This window comes from Carassius auratus, chromosome 8 (genome assembly GCF_003368295.1).
Source record: "Carassius auratus strain Wakin chromosome 8, ASM336829v1, whole genome shotgun sequence".
Lineage (NCBI taxonomy): Eukaryota > Metazoa > Chordata > Actinopteri > Cypriniformes > Cyprinidae > Carassius > Carassius auratus.
The window spans coordinates 2,201,239-2,218,939 of NC_039250.1; the positions used below are offsets into that span (position 1 = coordinate 2,201,239).

The window sequence follows — 17,701 nt, forward strand, 5'->3', positions numbered from 1 at the left end:
GCAATTCACATCATTTGTATTTATTCATGATAAAGCATCGGTGAAGAAACATCGCTTTAATGCTCATTCATTTAATATCATCCTTTACAGGAGTATTACACGAACCCGCTCCGAATTCCCGATGTGAATCAATTGAATCGCGAATCCGCTCCGAAGTTCCGATGTGAATCAATTGAATCGCGAATCCGCTCCGAAGTTCCGATGTGAATCAATTGATTCGCGAACCCGCTCCGAAGTCCCGATGTGAATCAATTGAATCGCGAATCCGCTCCGAAGTCCCGATGTGAATCAATTGATTCGCGAACCCGCTCCGAAGTCCCGATGTGAATCAATTGATTCGCGAACCCGCTCCGAAGTCCCGATGTGAATCAAATGATTCACTAACCTGCTCGTCCCGATGTGAATCAAATGATTCACGAACCAGTTCCGAAGCATAGACATTAAAAGAAATGGACACAGCAACCCCATTTGGTTCAACGAAGACAAGAGAAGTCAATTAGAAGCACACACTTCCTGGCGGTTGAGTGTACTGCACAGGCTCAAACTGAGCTTGATGATATAGTTGTCACGTGAGCAACCTGTCTGACAATTGTCTTCTAATCGCTGTGCCAGGAGAAATCTGAATCACCCACCGAATCTTGCAGGCGTGGTTTAATAATTTTATCCCATTGCTTGTATGGACTCTCTATGGGCTTCTCCCTTGACTTTATGCCTCCACGATTGCCTCATAGACAGTAAAAGATTGCCTGCGAGCTTCTCCTGTCCATACGGTAATTTCTCTACTGTTCGACAGAGAGTCGCAGGTTATGAGGCAATCGTTAGCCTATTTCTTACAAAAACTGCTTCTACGGTAACATAATATAAGATACAAGGTAATGGGGCCTTATATACATTTTTGTGTTTCTTTAGAAATAATTAGTGGACAAATTGAGTCTTTAAACGCCTCAGATGTAAAGTTTTTCGCTGTAAAAGTGACGCCAAAATGAATGGGAGTCACTGGAATGCTAACAGCAGGTGGGGGTCCGCTAGCCAAAGGCGGAGCCCAGGGGTGCTTCAATACAATAAGAAACCCTGCCCCCTGGTTCCACATGTATGTCCGGGAAACTCTTGAATATTCATGTATGCACTGCCCACAGAAACTTATAATCTCATAACACTAGCACACACAGATCAACTCCACCTACTTAGAAATTGCACCTTAAAGTCTTTCCTTAGCCCCTAAGCTATAGGTGTGATGTATGTATACTGACTAGTCATTGGTTTGTGTCTCAGCATCGGCACTGTCTTCAGGTGTCACAAACCTCAAGACAACTCAATTTATACTTTTACTTCTTCTTTTGAAGGAACTCTCTTCGGCGTTTGTCAGTATAAAGGACACCAAATTACAATTTTTTTTTCTCTTTTAATCAGGTGAGGAACTGAATTAAGTACTTTGTTTCAAAAAATACCATTTGAATATATTTTTGTTAGACTAAAATGGTCAAAGTTTCAACTTTATATTTTATTACAAGATAATGATTAACTTTTACTTGTGTAGCTTTTGCTTCTCACAAACCTGTGAACTGATCCTACAGAAGTTTTATTGAAGAGTTTTGTGAAATTCTTGTTTGTAAAAGTGAAAAAAACTTTCTTAAATTATTCTCTTCAGGTCACGAATGGCAAACACAAATGGACAATCGCTGTTTCGTCTGGGTATCATAATGTCTTTGGCAGGAATCATCTCTCTTGGCGTTATGTTTTTCTGGTTCCCACCTTCAAAAAACTGTCCACCTCCAGTTTTTAGACCAAATCAAAAATCACAAATCAACTCTGCCAAGAGCAACAACTCTGTGACTGAAAAAGCAGAGGAGAAACCTATAGTTCTGTTATGGGTGTGGCCTGAAAATTATAGGTTTGATTTCAGTGACTGCAAAAAGTTTTATAATATTGATAATTGTCATCTGACGGATGATAGAGCTCTCTACAATGATGCAGATGATGTCATAATTTTTCATAAAGCCATCAGCTGGGATCTGTCCAACCTTCCTCCATCTCCTCGTCCTCCGTTCCAAAGGTGGATTTGGTTGCATGTGGAATCACCAACCAACACCAAAAAGATACCAGGTCTGGAAAACCTGTTCAATCTCACTCTCAGCTACAGACATGATGCTGATATTCCTGTACGGTTGCGCTTGATGAACAATAAAAAGCCTAATGAGGATTTTGTGATTCCCAAAAAGGACAAACTGGTGTGTTGGATTGTGAGTAACAACAGTCCCTCAACTGGTGTCGACACAAGGAATGTTTTTTATAGAGAATTCAGCAAATATATACAAGTGACTTTGTTCGGAAAGGCCTATGCAAGGTTCCTGGATTATAATGATTACTATCCAACAATGGCCAGCTGTAAATTTTACCTATCCTTTGAAAACTCCATCCACAAGGACTACATCACTGAGAAGATCAACGGGCCGCTCGCTGCGGGGACCGTCCCTGTGGTGTTGGGTCCTCCGAGAAGAAACTATGAAAACTTTGTTCCTGCCGAGTCCTTCATTCATGTCAATGACTTCCCAGACGCAAAGTCACTAGCCAAATATCTGCTTTATCTGGACAAGGATGAAGATGCATATCGCAAGTACTTTAACTGGAGGAAACATCTCACTCCAAGTCCTCATTTAATACAACAGACACAAGAGTTTATTCTTCCTATCTGCACTGCTTGTGACTATGTAGCGAGATATAAGCATTATAAAGAAGCTCATGATCTCTATGAGTGGTACTTTAATTAAACTTACCTCAGGTTTTCTTACATTATCAGTCACTGACTACAATGTTTATGAAATAGATTGTATTTTATATGATCTGTTACTTTTGACATGAGATTTTTATTGGAAGTTTTTTAATAAATCATTGCTTATGGATGACCTAATTAAGTGAAGATGTTTGTACTTTTGTTTTAATTTGTATTCCAGCTCCAAGCTAACTCTTTTCGTAATTGCTTGTGTTTTTTTATTAATTTGTAGAGATCTCCTGATAAAGTGAAATGGTGAAGAATTACATGTAAATACAATATTTATGTGCTGCTTTATTAATAGCACCAGCTAATAATAAATGCACATTATTCATTAATTTTGACAGAACTTTGGCAGATTCAGGTGTGTTAGATTTAGTTTGAACTAGATTTTCTCCCTCTAGACATGCTGGATTATCACTGTCAAGTAACCCGCAGACCTTGATTAACTAGTTTAGGAGTGTGCTTAAATGTTTCCTTTTTTCATTTTGAGAGTTGTCTCTCAGAATATCCAGAAAATCAGGCTTTATGTCACTCAAGAGCAGGTGATTTTCATCAGCTATTGAAGCTGTAAAGCTGTGAGCATATAGCTGTGAAGCAACGTTTGACTATGAGTGAGAGAGCTGAAAGTATACTGTCAGCACATTTGCTCACTCTTACGGACTATTTCTTTTTCATACAAATAGTTACACTTATCAGAAATACTTTTATACTTGCATTTTTCCAAAAAGGCCTGCAGTCTTTCTCTTAAGTGTTGAAGATTAATTTGGTGTTTGGAATGTAGAGTTCAGTGCAAACAAATTCAAATAAACTTTTATAAATATAGCAAATGTTTGCTGAGTGCAATGTTTAGTTGACATTCGAGCTAATTATTTTGTTGTTATGCAACTGAGACATTCACGTGTTTCTTGTCACGTCTCAGGTTTCCATGTGTGTGTCAGTGTCTTCATGAAGGATGATAGTTGAGCTCAAGCTCATTTAATAATAATATTAAATAGACAACAAAATGTTGGAAGGGTAAACATATTTAAGTTGAACTCATTTTATTGCTAGGGCTTAGTTGAGATGACATATAAAGTCTACACAAATATATATTAAAAAAATTACATGAAGGGTTATTTTCAATTCCAGTCAAAAGTGACTAAGTGAATTAAAACAAATCAATATTGAGATAATTCACAACCATTGAATAAGTGCTATACACTGTGTCTGAGGGAAATTAACTGTTCATGTTAAGGGAACGTGGTCTTTCATTTTTTTAAATCCATAAAACACTTAATGTCAAAAGCTGTGTTACTATAATTAATTTTAGGTTTAATTTTGGCATGTTGTATGACATTTTTGTGCTTCTGCTTAGTGAAAAGATAGCATGAAGAGATTATGTGGTCTTTCTTTATAAGCCATGTTGCTTAATACGACTTACCATAATCTTTGAAACATGTAGCCTAATGTAAAGTTAACGTGGGCGTATTAAATGAGTTTTAGCATGTGCAAACTTTTGCAACTGTCCCATGAAGTTAAAAGACAACATTAAATGTGGCTAACAATCACAAACCAGCCACATTACAAACGGTGTTTCTGCTCTCGTTTATTCCAAATGGAAATGAACAACTGAAGGCTTTTATCAAAGCAGGGTTTAATGTCAGTACATACATTGCATTTCTATTTATATTCTGTATATACTCTGCTCAATACTGTACATAGCAACTCCATTGTATATTCTGTAAATCATAGCTTCACTTACTCTGCACATAATGACAATAAAGTTGAATCTAATCTAATCTAATCTTAGTAAGTTCTCTAGGAACCAGTTCGTATTTATCAACAACAACAAAAATGGTTGCAACTTCTGATTTATCACAATTTCAACTAAGTGATATTGTTACATTACACATTATTTTTTTTATTTATTTATTTTTAGATAAATTGTGCTTTTCTTTCTCTATCACGGTGTGGCCATAGGTTTTTGTCAGCATTGCAAGTTTTCAGATGCAACCAGGTCAGTTTGAGTTTTTAAAGGAGTGGTTTTTAACTTTAGTTGGTGTGTAATGTTGCTGTTTGAACATAAACAATAGCTTTAAATACACAAAGCTAAAAGTTAAATACAAACAGAGATATTGTTCAACCAATAAAAACATTTTAGTTTAATGGAGAATAAAACTAGTTCAGTATAATTGAGCCAACTAAAAAAAATAAAAAAAAATAAAAACAATTCAGGTAAGTCAGAAATTGACTGAACATAAAAATTCTGTGGAACTGTTTGCTAAATAATTAGTTGAAACAGCAAAACAGCTAGAGTAAGGGTAAATAATGATACATGCCGTTCTCAAAAAGTATGCAAGGAAGTAAAGTTCTGTTTGTTCTAAAGTTAATATTTTTGAACAATGGTGGGCTTGGCCTTTCTTGGGTATGAGACTAGTTTTTCAGGTTTATTGGTTTCACATGATACACTCACATGGGTTTGTCTTGCTGTTACTCATCACATTATACATGATTGCACAATCCACTTTGTCATAAAAAAAGAATTGTAGTCTACAGCACAGTAAGATTCAAATGGTTTTAAAAAGGCATATTTTTCTTCCGAAAACAAAACAAAAAAGTTAATAAACTAATAAAAATGAACAAAGCTATGTACATTTGCGCACATACAAATTTGTTAGGGAAACAACATTGCATGAAATAAGACTTATTTTTCTATACATTTATTTTATTACACATGCAGTTTTAAGTATAAAAACACTGCTTATCATGATGTCTGTTGATTTCTCATTATTGTGTATTTCCACTAGTGTTTTGTGCACAAGATCTTTGTGGGTGGTGCGACTGTCCCATGACTTCATTTTCATTCACAGCAGCAAGCATATTTGAATTTTTATATTCGTTTTTACTTTAATGTTGTTTTCAAATTATCTATAATTTCTGTTTAGTTTTAGTTAGTTTCATTAATGGTTTTGTTTTAGTTTAGTTTTTATTTTGTGAACACATTTCTATTTATTTTTTTATATATTTTAGTTACGGTTTTAGTGATTCCACACTGAACAAAATTATAAACCTTTAGAAGTGTTTATAGTGTTTTAGTACACTCTAGTTTAACAGAGTTAATGGAACACTTCCAGTTTAGACCAAAGCAAGACATTAGTGCGAGCAAAGTTGAATGTTTGCAAGATTCACAGCTAACTCTTGTGTATTTTAACCAAGGTTTTCAGAGTAAGGCTACTAGAAAGCTACGGGCAATTGAGTTTGTATTCTGTAGGACAAAGACAGTGCTGGATTTGAGAAAACCTGTTGTAATCGTCATTAAACTTTCAATGCGTTCATTTGTTTGATCTTTTGCACAGACAAGCCACGTGCACACTACTGTATGTCCCATCTCTCTCTCTCTCTCTCTATGAACGTACACAATAAGAAGAAACAATCTAAAATGCTTTGATGTGATCCACATTTTTTGAGGGGTGGCAACATATGGCAGACGTATATATACCGAATTTAGTCACAGTTATCACAGTTTGATGATAAATATATGTGCACACTACAAAAGGGCACAGGCTATCATTTACAAACTTAATCTCATGCAATCAATGTCTTGCATTTGAAACAGTTCATGTAAGGAATAAGTGACCATACCCCATAAGCACCACCACACTCACTAATGCATACAGTATGCATCGACATGTAATTAAGAGCGTTATAAAAGGTTCAGTGTTATCAATATGTTAATTTATTATAAGAAACACAAGATTTTAACAGCTAATGACATTTCCAGGTTGGGAGACTCAACTGATTTTCTACAGTTTAGTGTTAATCATCATCTAAATCAACCAGTCAAGAGCTACATTTAACCTTAGATGTTATATGAATATGGTCCCTGAAGCAGAGGTTTTATTATCTGACAATAATAATAAATAAATAAGCATTATAGGCACAAATACAAATGTACTTTTGGAAATTGTTTTTGAAAAATATGGTGTTATTGTTTTGGCAAGTTTAGATTAAAACTTCTATGAAAACTTGTGTGATATTCCTTTAAAATAATGTTTTAGTATATCTTTTTGTTAAGTATATTTTACTAAGCAATTTCTTACATAATTTCTTTGAGCTTGACCAAACTTTTATTTTGGTGAGTTGTAGACAGAATTTCTGTGTTTAAAAAAAAAAAACTATTTCTATTATCTAATAGGCCTACTTGATGTATAGCATTCTCTACTGTGCAATAGTGCTATAGTTCTGTTTGAATTTCTTCAAGTTAAGTTACATTTAAGTTACATTTCCGTTTCTGTCTGTGTATACGATATGAATGAATGACGATAGTTTTATCAAATGAAATGGTAAAATCCTCTCATGGCGCACTGGCTTTTATGTGTAGCATACATCATGCGTCAATATAGTGAAGAGCTGAAAACACCACGCATGCTTCAGTGTGTGTGTGTGTGTAGTAGTAGTAGAGCACACAGACGTGTATAACAACACCTTCAGAGCCACTGCTGGCCAAATGGGTGCCCTAAGCAGGATTGTATTGTTGTGTCCCCCTTCCTCAAATATGATGATGGAAAAAACACCTACTATAGGGGTGAAAAAATAACTTTAATCAAATAAAAAACTAAATGAATAAATTGTATTATTTACAAATCACAACTGTAGCTCTCGACATTTACCTGTGGCTATAACTTTATAATGACTCTTACTATGATAAAACCAAACCATGGTTTATTTTTGTAATGGTTGTGATATGCACGTTTTTTTGTTGAAGAAATTATAAGGCTTAGAAACCATCAGTTCGTAGCAGTAGATGAAGGTGTAATATATCGATCACAAGTGCAGTATGGAGTACCTCAAGGCTCAGTACTAGGGCCACTACTCTTCACGCTTTATATGTTACCCTTGGGAGATATCATCAGAAAACATGGTGTTAGCTTTCACTGTTATGCTGATGATACTCAGCTCTATATTTTTTTGCTTCTGGTGAAACACACCAATTTGAAAAACTAATGGAATGCATAGTCGATATAAAAAATTGGATGACGAGTAATTTCTTACTGCTAAATTCAGAAAAAACAGAGGTGTTAATTATAGGACCTAAAAACTCTGCTTGTAATAACCTAGAACACTGTCTAAGACTTGATGGTTGCTCTGTCAATTCTTCGTCATCAGTTAGGAACCTAGGTGTGCTACTTGATCGCAATCTTTCCTTAGAAAGCCACGTTTCTAGCATTTGTAAAACTGCATTTTTCCATCTCAAAAATATATCTAAATTACGGCCTATGCTCTCAATGTTAAATGCAGAAATGTTAATCCATGCATTTATGACTTCAAGGTTAGATTATTGTAATGCTTTATTGGGTGGTTGTTTTGCATGCTTAGTAAACAAACTACAGCTAGTCCAAAATGCAGCAGCAAGAGTTCTTACATTATTTGCATTTGAGCCCATGTGAAAGAGTAGCATAATTTACATATGATTTACAGATTATTTTAATAAATATCAAACATTTAATTCAATTGTGCATTATAGCGGACACCTACATGAACAATTACAGTTGTTTGTATGACTATAAGTCATTCTCCTCAAATGCTACTTACGTTAGAAAAGTGTATACCAATATCGCATGTAACTTTAGAGACAGTCCCTAAATTTGAGACTCTCGAACATTCAAGGTCGTCAAATGTTTTTTTTTTTTTTTTTTTCGTTTTTTTCTCTTCGCTGGATTGGATTCATCCATCAATTATGAACATTCAGCCGCAAACATGAGGTGCGAGCGGTCACGAGCGCGGATGGGAGAATGGAGGAAGTTTTTTTTTCTTTTCTTTTCGGAGCAACTGGGATGGTGCTCTCTCTGGGAGTTGGTGCCATAGGCAGATTGAGTCAGTTCGGGAGTTCGAAGCGGGATCGCGAATCATTTGAGTCAGTTCGCGTGTTCAAAGCGGGTTCGCGAATCATTTGAATCAGTTTGGGAGTTCGTAGCGGGATCGCGAATCATTTGAGTCAGTTATGGGGATCGCGAATAATTTGAGTCAGTTTGGGAGTTCGGAGCGGGTTCGCGAATCATTTGAGTCAGTTTGGGGATCGCATATAATTTGAATCAGTTCGCGAGTTCGGAGCGGGATCGCGAATCATTTGAGTCAGTTCGCGAGTTCAAAGCGGGTTCGCGAATCATTTGAATCAGTTCGCGAGTTCGTAGCGGGATCGCGAATCATTTGAGTCAGTTATGGGGATCGCGAATCATTTGAGTCAGTTCGGGAGTTCAGAGCAGGATCGCGAATCATTTGAGTCAGTTTGCGAGTTCAAAGCGGGTTCGCGAATCATTTGAATCAGTTCGGGAGTTCGGAGCGGGTTCGCGAATCATTTGAATCAGTTTGGGAGTTCGGAGCGGGTTCGCGAATCATTTGAGTCAGTTTGGGGATCGCAAATCATTTGAATCAGTTCGGGAGTTCGGAGCGGGATCACGAATCATTTGAAAAAGATCACGAAAGATTCGCGCTCGTAAATTTTCAAATTGTCCATAACCTTTAATTCGTTGCTGCCAACCAGGGTGGAAAGGCTTTCTTTTAGGGTGGCAGCAGGTGGCAAGGCTTTCTTTTAAGGTGGCATTTGCAAGCATCGAAAACACCGCGCGACTGACGCTTTCTCTCATTTTGGATGTGTCATGGACTCGAGGTGGACGTTGGCATATTACTCGTAAAGCTATTATTAAGTCAGTTCATCCAAAAAAATAAGTAAATAAATAATAATAATAATAATAATTAGCTCATTTTCATGTTGTTCTCGCACTTCAAGCGCATTTATAAACGTTCGTGCGCTGTAGGATGTGCATTATTATAATTTCCCATTTCAGATTTTATATTTATTTCCGATTACATTTCCCGCGTCTTGCTTTTTAAATGCAAACTGTGAGTCGAATGGCCGCTTAGCACTTACGTGCATCTTCAGATATATTCCCTAAACAACCACAGGTCACATATTCTGGCACAGAATGAGAGCTTATTAAATCACTATCACGATTAATTATTTCTGCTAATGATTATTTTATTTTTGTAAGTTTTTTTCAGTTACTGTTGTTAGTTTCGTTTAGTTTTAGTTTTTCATTTAGTTGCAAATGTAAATTGTATTTAATTTTACCAGTAGTTTCAGTCTTAGTCTCAGTTTTTGTTTACGAATATAACCTTGCACAGCAGAAGTGAGGACAATAACAGGTGCTATTATTTGTGTAACGATAACCTATTATTAGACTTGTAAATGTCTTTACTTTTGTGATACCAGTTTTTTTTTTTTTTTTTTATTTTTTTTTTTTCAAGCAAATTTCGCAAGGAGTCCTAGGAATATGCTTTTTTTTTATTTTTTATTTTTTAATCTCTCTTAATTGTTCTTATAAAATCGTCTGTTACTGTCCAGGAGATGGAGCTGTTGAACTGTGCATGGCTGTCTCAACGCAGTGATTGTGATGGAAATACCAGACAAACTGTCTTTAGATTTCCGGTGTTCTGTCGACTTGTTCTACCCTGTCAGATTTTGCTACCTCCCATTAAAACAGTGGGTAGTACAATTCGACATGGAAAAATGCAACCTGAAAAATTATGGTTTATTAACGTCTACACCTACTACAACCCTAAACCTATGCTTACAGTAATGCAGAATGTGCGCATGCGCAGGACAGATGTCAAATTTTGGACAGATGTCCATCAGTTCTAGTGCATTCTTGTGCATGCATTATATTCTAGTGTAATCAGTTTGCTTTCTGGAATTTAACATTGTTTGTGTGTGACTTGAAGGAATGAATTTTTAGAGGGAAGCATGGCTGCTGTTGTTTCAGACAGGTGAGCAATTATGCAGAACACCCTATGTGTCACTAAGGTGACCCAAAAGCCCACAAAACACACAGCAGCGATCATTAATGGACCCTATTAACCAGTCATCACACACCTGCAGCTGGGCATGCTAGAGATAATCATTCTGCATACTGTGACAACTTCTGCTGGAACTCATCCCTAAAACCTGCTCGTTATATATGTGTGGCATCCTTTGGGTACGGCAAAGCACTGGTCTAATTGTCACATCACTTTACACCGTTTTCAAGGTAATGAGAACTAACAGAAGGACAAGTAAAATGTTACGAAGCAATGCTTTGGCTGGTGTGTCAGCTACAATGAAAATTTTGCATACAGACCCATTCCACTAGTCTTCTGTGCACATGATGTGGTTTATAACCATTATTCAAGTTCCTTATTTATTTTCTTTCTATCTTTAATGTTTGTTTTTAATCGTAAATATGAATCTTTGTATATTATGTTTTTTGAGGGAACGTCAGAGGATCTGGAAATGAAGAAACAACCATCTGCATGTACATTTGAGGAAAATATGCAAGATGCAGTAGGATAATAATAAAGTAAGGATACTAAACAGGAAATGGATAAGTTAGTAGAACAATATAGACCAGAAATAAATAATAATAATTATAAAAGCAGGAGTACAGTATATTGTGCAAAAGGACCTGTGGGGATCGTGCAAAAACACCCGCATTGTGCAAAATAAGCCCAAAATTTACTTAAATAGCCAATTAATAGATCTATAGATGCACGAATGAGAGAAAGATATATAAGTGGTAGTAGTATAGCATAAATGTGTATTTTTAACCACAGATTAATCTGCTGGGATTATTTTAGGAGGCCACTGCCAAACCAAAAATGTCATGCCATGCTTTGTATTTGGTCTGTAAACACACTTTTGCTGTTGTCTGTCGATGCCTTTGCTCATGTTAGTTTGAATAATTGATGAATCTTAAAGTGATTGTATGGCAACTGGGGTGCTGATGAAGGAGCGGAGAGAGGAAGGGACCTTTGTGCATTTCCTGCGTCTCAGGGGGCTGCGCTGAGATTCGCTGCTTACTCAGTAGTGAAACCTTCATATCCAAGTGTTTTGTGCTGACAAAGGGCAAATGGGATTCTATTTTACAGCAAACGATGCAAGATTGCACTATTGCGCTTCAAAAGAGCGCCAGGCTAAATAAATAAATTAATAAAACGGTGGATTTCCTTGTCGTCAACCGCTTTACTTTGAATGAAATTATAGATGAGGTAAAACTGAATGATTCACAAGCTCGTGATACATGTCCTTATGCTTATATTGTACTGCATTTGTGATTTAGACACTCAAAGCTCATCTAATGGAAACTTATTGTAAAGGTTAGTCTCATGAAAAATAAATTTAACGTCACTTTTTCAGAAGATGCCTATTCTGAATCTATTAACTGTTATTTTTTTGTGTACAGAACTATTATTACTAGTTTGCAGGTCTCCCATGATCTTTATTTTACGCCTGGTAGATTCGCTGTTGTGTTAAACATACAACGTTTGCTTGATATATTTATTAATTCACACAAGAGTCTAGAATGGTCAAATATACCCAAGAAGTCAAAGTTCCCCAATGTAAATCAATACCTAATAGTAATATAGATGCTTTTTAAGCCTTCCTAATTAGGTCCCGTGGGTATTGAGAGCTTCTCCTCACACCGTGCCATTGCTTAAGCTGGCTTTAGCATCAGAACTGATGCCCTCCGACCGCGCATCGACACAGTATACGAAAGGCTTCTGACGTGTAGAGGTGCGAACGAGGTCCGTGTTATGAGATGTAAAAACGTGCAGACAGGAAATCGATGTACTCCCCTGTCGATACACAGGCCGCCATCACTCCAGCTGCCTCGCATGCAGCCGGCCGAGCCCACATCGCTTCTGACACTCCTCACACCAGCACCGTGGCAGATGGCGACCAGGAACGGAGGGGGAATACTGCTGCCGAAAACAAGCAGCCAAGGGCTGGTCGAGCCAGGCCTCCCCCCATCCGTTCTCCCTTGGGTCGGGTTCTGAGAAGACCCTCCACCATCCCCTGATCCAGGATTCAGGCCACTACAGATGGGCTTTTATACTGTAAATGGACCGCAGTATTCAGTCGAGTCGGGAGGGAGGGAATGCAATGCCCAAACCTATGCTAATAGTGTTTACTGACAATTGCTGATTTTGGCAGCTCGGAGATCCGTAACCGGCTGCGTTATGAATTCTAGTGTGTGTGTGTGTGTGTGTTTGTGTGTTGTGTGATTCAACGGGAATCGATATCCTTCCACCTCGCTCTCCCTCCAAGCAGTCAGGCTGCTTTGTGAACTTTGACAGCTCTTGAAAACTCCTGCAAATGATTATCAATGGCTGCGTATTAGCTGGAGACTCAAACAAGGGGGTGAGTGAAGTGCAATAACATAATATCGGGTTGAGAAGCGGGTCAAGGTGGACGAGGGCGCTAACCTCAGCAGTTTACGAGAAGGAAATTCTTCAAGGGGTGTAAAATTGAGATGCCTGCTCGCTCTAGGGCTAACAAACAAGCAGTCATCGAACGCGATGCAGATGGCACGCAGCCTCCCACTGTTTTGTGTTTTCATTTCGCGTTTCATCGCTGTAATGCATCGGGCGACGGAGAGGTAATGACCCTCAAACCGCTAACAGGTCTTTCTGTCAAACAGATTACTGTCAGCTCTCATTGATTTGTGTTGCCTTTAAAAATGGGCTGTTTCCCTTCTCGCTAACGGATCAGATCTATAATTGGGCCTGGCCTAAATGATTCAGATGAGGTGCTTGTCTCGGTCCTGGCTTCCCTCGTCAGTTTCGCCCCCCGCCCCCTCCTCTTTCATTAGCAATTCAGCAGACTTGCTAAAACCACGGGGTGCCCCATTCCCGTCACCCCTGACTCAATGAGTCAAAGCCCCGTCCTGCACAAAGACATAGTCAATCTGTGCAACAAATCACCCAAAATGAGCCATTGGTCTCTCTCTGAAGAGCAGTTATGGAAACCGAAATGGAACTTAGGTTTCTTCGAAACGTAGTAAACGCCCGATATCTGCTCTAATTGGATAGAAAAATGAAGCCACATATTCATATTTGCTTATTTGTTGCTCCAAATGAGTCCATAGAAAATCCCTAATAGCACACTTCACAAACAGACTGCTGAAGGGGGAGCAGAATTTGCCGGTCATGCTGTCGTAGGGAAAAATCGTACGGCTGTGGGGTAATTGCTTTACCTGTTATCACCCCTGCGTCCTGACGTGGAGGTCTTCACGGATTCCACATCCGACAAAGACAGCTGGCTAAAAGACCATTTTAAAAGCATTTATTTGTTTTCATGTAGTGCTTTGAGACCCCATAGAGCAACCCTGTATGTGTAACCATGTCAGTATGACAGCACGGACCCAAATGAATTGAGAATGCCTTTTAAATTATGATTCAATTCCTGAACTTGAATTGAATAGCAAAGAGCTCTTTGAATGACAGGAAGTAGAGTTAAACTGCATTGAAATGTAAAGAAATTCAAAGAAAAGAAAAAGTTAGTTGAAACAAATCGTGAGCGTTGACTTGACAAATGTAAAAAAACAAACACTTGAAGTTTCAAGCCTGATAAGATAGATCAATTGCATCAACTATGTTGACGTTTTTTTAATTGCAAGTCAGCAAATTCCTGTTCCTTTAAAATTCCAATTCAAACTTGAATTCCTTCCAGTGATTGTGACCAGTTTAGTTCACACTCTTGAATTGAACGGGAGTCCATTCTTCACTTCTGAATTGAGTTGAACCTGGTTGAGCTTGTTAGCTATCTGGTATCCCCTCTAAAACCAATAAAATCAGCCAAACCAGGTAAAACACTCTAGTATCTCTTCCGGCATGCACTGTATGCACAGCAAATAGTGTTATTTCTAGTGGACAAAGGGAGGATCGAGGACTCTGCATCAGCTGTGAGGAATGGTTACGAACCGTCAGTCCAAACTGCTTTTTGGTCTCTGTGTCCTCCACACTGGTGTGTGTGTGTGTGAATAAACACAATCTCAGTTTGTGTTTACAGCACATCTCCATGTGTGAAAGAGTCTGGTCTCCTCTAACAGAAGTGCAGGGCTGTGGTGGAAAGCTTTGCCCTCCAGTGGTTATAAAACATGCAGGCCTCTCGGCCGAACCTGGCCTCCCTTTAGACCAATGAATAATAGCACAAAGTGAAGCTACTAAATCATTGAAATGACTGCAGCGTGTCCGTCCAGTTAGCGCTCCTCCCAGAAACACTTGATCAACAGCAGAGAAGAGAAATCACAGAGCGCAAAGACGCAACGCTGCTCTCCTTGGGATTACTTGCAATCTGATGGCCTCCAGAAATCACGACTTTGTTAGCCCTCATATTTACCAACACTAATCAGATCTCTGGGTTAGATAGCCGAACATCTATCAAGAGCACAGGCCGCACAGTGTTGGTGTTTCGAGACGCTAGATTGGTCCACTGACCTAGCTGTGAGAAGGAAATGGGCGAAGGTCACCCGACCAAAGTCGACTGATGCTCGCAGTCACGGAGAAACGGGAGCGGTTGAGCTCAGCCCTCTAGAACGTGATGATTTATTTACATTCAGAGACAATATGAATAATGTATCTGTGAAAAGGAACATGAATTTCTTTAGTACTAATTGTGGAGAAGGCTGGGCGCTCGGCGGACGGGAGGGGGACTGGAGGACCCCCAAGATCAGAGGGGCGAGAGCCTCAAAGACGCCTGTCCTGCAGCCACCGCAATCGACTTGCAAATCAGCAGAAGGAGGCTAATTAGCGGCAAGCTAATGAAACCGGCATTCGGGGCATCGCTGCAGAAGAAAAAAAGGACACGGAGAAGAATCAGGGATCCCTTTCTCAGCGATATATCGCTGGCACCATTTGAAGTTGATTTCAGAGCACATCAATATGTGAACAAAGTTGAGGAGAGCGAGCGAGCGAGAGATATAGTATGAAATTAGCATTCATTTGAAGAATGGAGACTGTTATTTACTGGCTTGCTTTTGGCACATTTGCCACTCTGGGGAACGACTTTTCTATGGCGTCTCAACGCCGCATACAAAATTCACAACCACGGGAGATAGGGGATGTAATGGCAACTTCTTGAAATCTCGCTTTCTCTCTCTCTCTTGCTCTTTCAAGCATGCGCTGCTCTCCCTCGCTGCTGTGTTTTTAATGTTGGGACTGTTGCTGAGTGTTTGTCGCTGTGTGCTCCACCTCTGATCTGAGGTCTGTCGTGACACAATTTGGACTTGCGTGCGTCAGCCGTGTGGCCTGCATGCATCTGGTGGACCAACCCGGAAAAACTGTTAGACCAAAACTTTGCTGGAGAAGCGAGTGTGTTTGTGTGTATAAGAGCACTGCATTGGCCTCTTCTAGAGTCTGGTGTCTTTTGAAGATGTCGTATTGCCGTTGGTAACACTGAAAGCCTACGGCATCTACAGGGTCTCTGAGCTTGTGTTTGAACATCAGTCGACGGGTATACGGTCACGGCCTCGGGGAGACACAACATACGTGCTCACTAACATCTTGCAGTACTTCATGTAACTATGTCATACTTATCAATGTACATAAAGTTTATCAACCTGGAATATTGTGAGTGTCTCGTTATACACTACTGTTCAAATGTTTGGGCTCTGTAAGGGTTTTTTTTTTTTAAGAAATTGAAAACCATTATTCCTCAAGAATGCATTCAATCGATCACAAAAAAATAAATAAAAAAATAAACGTATCACTCTTTATTAGAATGATTCCTGAAGATCATGTGACACTGAAGACTGGAGTAATGATGCTGAAAATACAGCTTTGATCACAGGAATAAATTATATTTTAAAAATATAGTCATATTTAAAAGAGTTATTGTGAATTGTAAAAATATTTCAGAATTTTTCTGTTTTTAATATATTTTAAATCAAATAAATGCTGCCTTAGTAAGCATACTGTATAATGTTTAATAAATAAATACAATGAAATAAAAAAAATAAAACCCCAAACATTTGATTGTTAGTGTATACTATGATTTATATCTGCATGGGCAAGACTATTATTTGGAAATTAAATTAAATTAAAACGTCTCCCAGAGAAGTCCAGATAAGTCAAGGTGAACTCATTTTAATGATGGCTGAGCAGAGTTTCATCTTTAATGCATTAGTATAAAATTATACTGTGTGTGTTTATTACAAATACTGTCTTGTAATATGAACCAACTTACTAAAACAAAATAATGACATGACTTAGACTAAATAAAAACAAATACACACTCTCCAAAATGTGCCCATACTAGCAAAGTCTGAACAAACAATTTGTTGAAGACACCAGCAACTTTTGCAACATTAAAAATGAAGTTTTCTTTATGCTGTTATGTTAGTGATGTGTTTCAATCGTCACAATTATTGAGGTTTGTGTGTCTGTTAAACTATTCCATGAAATGCCTGTAATTCTGTAAAATGTTCAGAGGCAAGATTTTATTTTTAATTGTTTTAACTTATTAACTGATTAAGAGTTTTTCATTAAGTAAATAAACATTCATATTGTCTAAACAACATACTTACAGTTATTGTAAACTTGAAATTATCTTTTGCACCATTTGCATGGTTTTTGGTTTAAATACTTTAGTAATATAAATGTCTGTCATGCCAATATAGCATGTCAAAACTGTAATGAATGAAATAACGCAAAAATATCCCTGCCTTGATTTATTAGTCATTTAAATCATTTGTGTTTTAGGTTCAAATTCAGTTAGATTACTGTTGTCACATAAGGAAATCTATGAAAATCCTCCGCGTTTTCCTCTATTAAAGGTACAGGTTGTAGGACGTGCCACTAGAGGGCACACTACCAAAACAATAACAATTGCGTGGTTTGATGACGCTAAGAAGGAGCGTGGAATGATGGGATTTGTTGTCTTCTACCAAACCGCTGACGGCCATCAATCAGACGGAAAGATAAACCATGGATTTAACGCGAGTTCAACGATTTGCGCGAGTAGATTACATACAAAGTCAATGCAAAGACGTGATCAAACTATGGATCAGACGCGTTCTAGAGACGCGATTATCAGCGTTTGGCGTGTATACCCCATAATACTAATCTTGTTGATCG

The 17,701-nt window shown here is 38.1% G+C and overlaps 1 protein-coding gene across 1 annotated transcript; it reads left to right on the forward strand.

The window, feature by feature from the left end:
- The first annotated feature begins 1,158 nt into the window (after window positions 1–1,158).
- Window positions 1,159–2,908, forward strand: LOC113106952 (alpha-(1,3)-fucosyltransferase 9-like). Its single transcript, XM_026269029.1, has 2 exons — window positions 1,159–1,410; window positions 1,649–2,908. The coding sequence occupies exon 2, from the start codon at window positions 1,656–1,658 to the stop codon at window positions 2,766–2,768; it is 1,113 nt and encodes a 370-aa protein (XP_026124814.1). The 5' UTR covers window positions 1,159–1,410; window positions 1,649–1,655; the 3' UTR covers window positions 2,769–2,908.
- The last annotated feature ends 14,793 nt before the right edge of the window (window positions 2,909–17,701 follow it).

Coding starts and splice junctions, on each gene's coding strand:
- LOC113106952 (XM_026269029.1), top strand. CDS start 1,656: ATGGCAAACACAAATGGACAATCGCTGTTTCGTCTGGGTATCATAATG.